General features: G+C 40.1%; 1 protein-coding gene across 1 annotated transcript in view; it reads left to right on the forward strand.

Annotated features, from left to right (window-relative positions):
• Positions 1-3,365: 3,365 nt before the first annotated feature.
• The window catches only part of LOC138949384 (uncharacterized), a 195,064-nt gene continuing 193,514 nt past the window's right edge, over positions 3,366-4,915 (forward strand). Inside the window, exon 1 of the mRNA XM_070321195.1 lies at positions 3,366-4,398. Within this exon, the coding sequence (XP_070177296.1) occupies positions 4,303-4,398 (96 nt within the window). The 5' untranslated portion in view covers positions 3,366-4,302. The remainder of the gene's footprint in view (positions 4,399-4,915) is intronic.

Genomic DNA, 4,915 nt, shown 5'->3' on the forward strand with positions numbered 1-4,915 from the left:
GAGAGCGGGAGAGGGGGAGAGAAGGAGAGGAAGAGAGAGAGAAGCTGAAAGAGAGAGAGAGTGAGCGAGGGGGAGAGACAGGGAGAGAGACAGAGGGAGACAGAGATAGATAAAGAGAGGTAGGGAGTGATCCAGACAGAGACAGAGACAGAGACAGAGGGAGAGAGCGGGAGAGGGGGAGAGAAGGAGAGGAAGAGAGAGAGAAGCTGAAAGAGAGAGAGAGAGAGAGTGAGAGAGGGGGAGAGACAGGGAGAGAGACAGAGGGAGACAGAGATAGATAAAGAGAGGTAGGGAGTGATCGAGACAGAGAGAGAGAGAAAGAGAGAGAGAGAGATTCAGATTCAGATTCAGATTCAAAACTTTAATACAAAGGGATAAAGGTTTTAGGCGATGCCTAATCTTCCAACCTGTCCCTTTTAGACATACATGATCAATCAATCAATATGAGGCTTATATCGCGCGTATTCCGTGGGTACATGTACAGTTCTAAGCGCAGGGATTTATTTTATTTTTATTTTTTTATACAATTTATATCGCGCACATATTCAAGGCGCAGGGATTTATTTATGCCGTGTGAGATGGATTTTTTGTTTACACAATACATTACGCATTCACATCGGCCAGCAGATCGCAGCCATTTCGGCGCATATCCTACTTTTCACGGCCTATTATTCCAAGTCACACGGGTATTTTGGTGGACATTTTTATCTATGCCTATACAATTTTGCCAGGAAAGACCCTTTTGTCAATCGTGGAATCTTTAACGTGCACACCCCAATGTAGTGTACACATGACATTATACATTACAATTATATATTTATATAACATGTTTTAAACAGCCAAACGAATAACTTATCAACTGAGAATTTGTAATCAGGTTAAAACTAACAAAAACACTAGCTATAATAACGTGGTTCATGGATTAATAAAATGATGATTAAGCTGTGATGCAGTAGCAGTTATGATTTTAAAGTTTAGGGAGAGAATTATTTTTGACAAAGATATTTTCGAACATTTTTTTTAAAAGACGAAAGGGTTTGACATGTTTTACAGTACATTGGAAGTAAATTCCACACAAGCGATCCCCAGTAGGATAAACTAGATTTATACAAATCAATGCGTGGGAGCGGTAGCGTATATTTCAAAAGCCTCGCTCTACCAGGAGGACGCTCAAACAGGTCTTGGATGTATGAAGGTGTTTCATGGTTGTACATTTTGAACATGAAAACACTAGCATTTAAAAAGAACTGCTGTTGCAGCGGAAGAATGTTCAGAGAGAAAGAGAGAGAGAGGGGGGGGAGAGAGAGACAAAAACAACATCTGACACTGAGAACAATGGTATTTCGGTCCTTTGACATTTTATTTACATGTTTCCAGCTTCCTCCAGAGATTCCTGCGCGCCGGGAACTATTTTCAGCAGACTTGGCATTCCTGGTCAAGAAATACCATTATACACTTCGCATCCCATCCGCGTTTTCCGTCAGATTTCGAGAGGAATCGTCTGTTCTTGAGAGCTATCACCTATTTTGATCTCGCACCATTCCATAGAAGACAAAAAGCCCGGAGCTAAAAGTCAAGCCGGGCTCTCAAGAGGGGCGTGAAGCGGGCAAAATGGCAGCTGAACGAGTTGCGTTTCTACTCCTCCATTAACTGAAGAGCGTCAGCCGCCCACGCCACTTCCGGTGCGCGTGCTTGAGTATCTTCCGTGATTGGTCGGCTAGTTGTTTGACGAATGCTACCAAGAGGCCTTGGCTCGTGCCGCGAAAATTTGCTTACAGGTTTGTGATACCGATTTTCGCAGTTTTTAGAGACTTGGAAAAGACTTGAGGAAAACAGCAAAAAAAAAGAATAAGAAAAAAAAAAAAAAGAGAGAGAAAACAACAGAAAAGAAAACAACGAAATTTGAAAAGAAAATAGGCAAAACCTCAAAACGAAAAAGCTTCGAACTTTAAACAGTTTTTGAGTAGTGGTAATAAAATATATCATTTAAAACATGAATAAATTCATTAATTATCTAACCAATGAATGAGCACAGTAGGCACAGAAAAGACACATCCCCGTTGCGTCGTTAGCTGATTTCTTGAAAAGTTAAGCTGATTTCTTAGAAACTTAACTGAGCGTTCCCATATTGTCTCTGTGTCTGTAGCCAAGTTATTCTTTCTTCGTTGATTTCTTCCATTCATCTACCTTCTTTCTTTAACAGCTTAGCGAATGGCTAAGGAAAGTTTTCAGGCATAAGTCATTTTAACCTATTCGCAGATTGGATTTCTTTCATGTTTGTCCTGGTCAGCTAGCTGTCACTTTTCAGATTTCTTTTTTACTTGTTTGTTTGTTTGTTTGTTTGCTTTTTCGGTTTTTTTCTTTTCCTTTTTTTTCACAGCGGGCAAGGAGGGGGAGTGGAGTTGGAGGGAGAAGAATTGAAACTATTGTAAAATGCACGAAGAGTCAGAATCAGATATACCGTGGAAAGTTGAAGCGATATACATGTAGCTTCAAAAGCGTTCAAGAAAAGTATTTAAACATGGTTTATCCCACCTTGACCCTTGTGTGACCTTGAAACTTGAGGAAGGTCAAGTAGCCATGATTCATCTTTGGAGGCCATCAAACCATGGAAGTATGAAACTCTTAAAGTTCTTGCTTCAAAAACGTTGAAAAAAATAATAAATGTCCATGTTTGACGTTTGTAGGATAAAGTCAAAACTCATTTTCCACAGCACTGAATCTTTTTCCCACCCTCACCCCCACCCCCACCATAGATTAGTTTGGTGTGATATGCAGAAGTTGGAACGCTTTGATAAATCAAAGAGTGACTCTGCACACCACGAATTTTCACGAATAAAATGATGATTTTAGCTATTGCTCATATTAATTCTTTCTGGTCAACGGCACAAAACGGATACAAAACAAAGAGATTGTCTGCACTCTGGTCAATCACGCAGCTAAATCCAAAACACTCGTAAAAATATACTTTTTATTTTTATTTTATCCGCTTTTAATTATATCCAAAGTGTTTGGTTAAGAAAAACAACCGGGAACAAATAAGACACAAACATTTCCCAGTCAAATTCAGATTTTTTAAATGTTCAGTCGTGGGAAGAAATGTAATGATACACAAACAAACACAAGAATAACACGCCACATAGTTTCAGTAATCAAAAACCCAAAACGAACAAATTAAGGAATAATAAACAAAACCCAAGTCCACCGTCGGGTTGAGATATATATTACTCCACACGGCGGAAGTATCAGTGAGTGATTCGGTCCAAGGCGGACACGGTGCAGTAACATCTCTCAATGGCCGTCATTTCCTGGGGCCTTTCCGCAGCATGGCTCCCATTTATAGTTCCCCTGCTCCCCTCTCGCTGCTCATTGACAGCTACTGTCACATTCACCGCGGTCACAATTGCATTGTAGTCTTTCCCCAGTGGAGTCAAATGTTCGGTGGTTTGTGTGTCATTTGTCATAGCAATTTGTGGACTAACGCCGTGTGCGCCGGGTTGTTGGTGAATTGCCTGCGTGGACAACTGAGCGACAGTGTTTGCCTGTTGAAGCTAGGTTACAGGCAGGGTCAAAATAGTGACTAACGATAATATTGCCATTTAGGTCTTTGATCTGTTGGCTTTTTGAAGTTTGATTTCAGTTTGATTACAGAAAAAGAGATAGAAAGTGACCATTTTTTGTAAACCATACTCGGTTACTTTGAGTTTGTTGACTATCGAAAACAAGTAGAAAGTGTCAGAGAGCGGAACAATCCTAGCTGACTTGGAGAAGTTGGTGTGCATTCCTGTGTGACTGTTTCATCCGCCAAACTCGCCGAAGACAACCGAGTTCATCCGTCAACAATAACACGGAGACAAAGGTCAGCCTAGCCTTCTGGTGTCTGTGAAGAAAACCCATCCCCGAAACAGGAGACAAGCATAAAACCTTAAAGAACGGTGAAAAACAAGACAAAACAAAAATAAAAACACCGACCGCAAATCGCTCGCATACCAAGGGATCCATCCCCTCGCCTAGAATTCTGGCCGGTGAACGAACTGCGCTTCTGGTATCATATAACCCGCCCACATCGAGGCTGGAGGGTTATATAAAAGATAACGCGTCTGCTAACGAAGACTTCAGCAGTCTCTCTATCTCTTCCTGCCGTTGATGAAAACGTGTTATCACACCAAAACTCCGACTTTCAAAAACTGCTCCCAATCTTGAAGGAAGAGGACCTTGGCTTTTTCAGAAACAAAGGCTACTACAGTGGGAAAAAAAACAAACTTTTCAAGCATTTTTTGTTCTTAAAACAAAGAGGTGAAAATGACGTCTGCATCTTTTGTTGCGGTTGTGCTGGCCGTTTCGTTGTGCCAGACGTCTGCCTTTTACCCCAATTTCTTCAGACCCTCAAATAGTAGGGTGAGTACAAAGTGTGTGTGTGGGGGGGGTCTGTCTTTCTTTGTTCTTTCTTTCTGTCTTACTCTATTTCATTCTTTTTTTTCTGCCTTTCGTTAATTATTTGTTTTTTTGTTTTTTTAATGAATGTTCTTTAGTGTGTATAAGATATTCAAATATTTTAACGTTATTTTGCTGTCAGCAATTTTTTTGTTTGTTTGTTTGTTTGTCTTTTTTGTGTGTCTGTTCTTTCCTTTTTTCTTTCCTCTTTCTTTCGTTGTCTCGTAATCGTCCTTCTCATCACCATTCTCGTCGTCACCGTCAATTGCTAGCATCATCAATACACTTGACATCTGTTTTTCTATTCAAACAGAAAAGCCATCAAACAACCCCATGTTTGTTTGTTTGTTTGTTTGTTTGTTTGTTTGTGTGTGTGTGTGTGTTTGTTTGTTTGTTTCTTTGTTTGTTTGTTTGTTTTTGTTTTTGAGTTATTCTTTCTTCATTTTTTGGAACATCGACATAAAAAGAACACAGTCATATT

This window comes from Littorina saxatilis, linkage group LG15, assembly GCF_037325665.1.
Source record: "Littorina saxatilis isolate snail1 linkage group LG15, US_GU_Lsax_2.0, whole genome shotgun sequence".
In the NCBI taxonomy this organism is placed as follows: Eukaryota; Metazoa; Mollusca; class Gastropoda; order Littorinimorpha; family Littorinidae; genus Littorina; species Littorina saxatilis.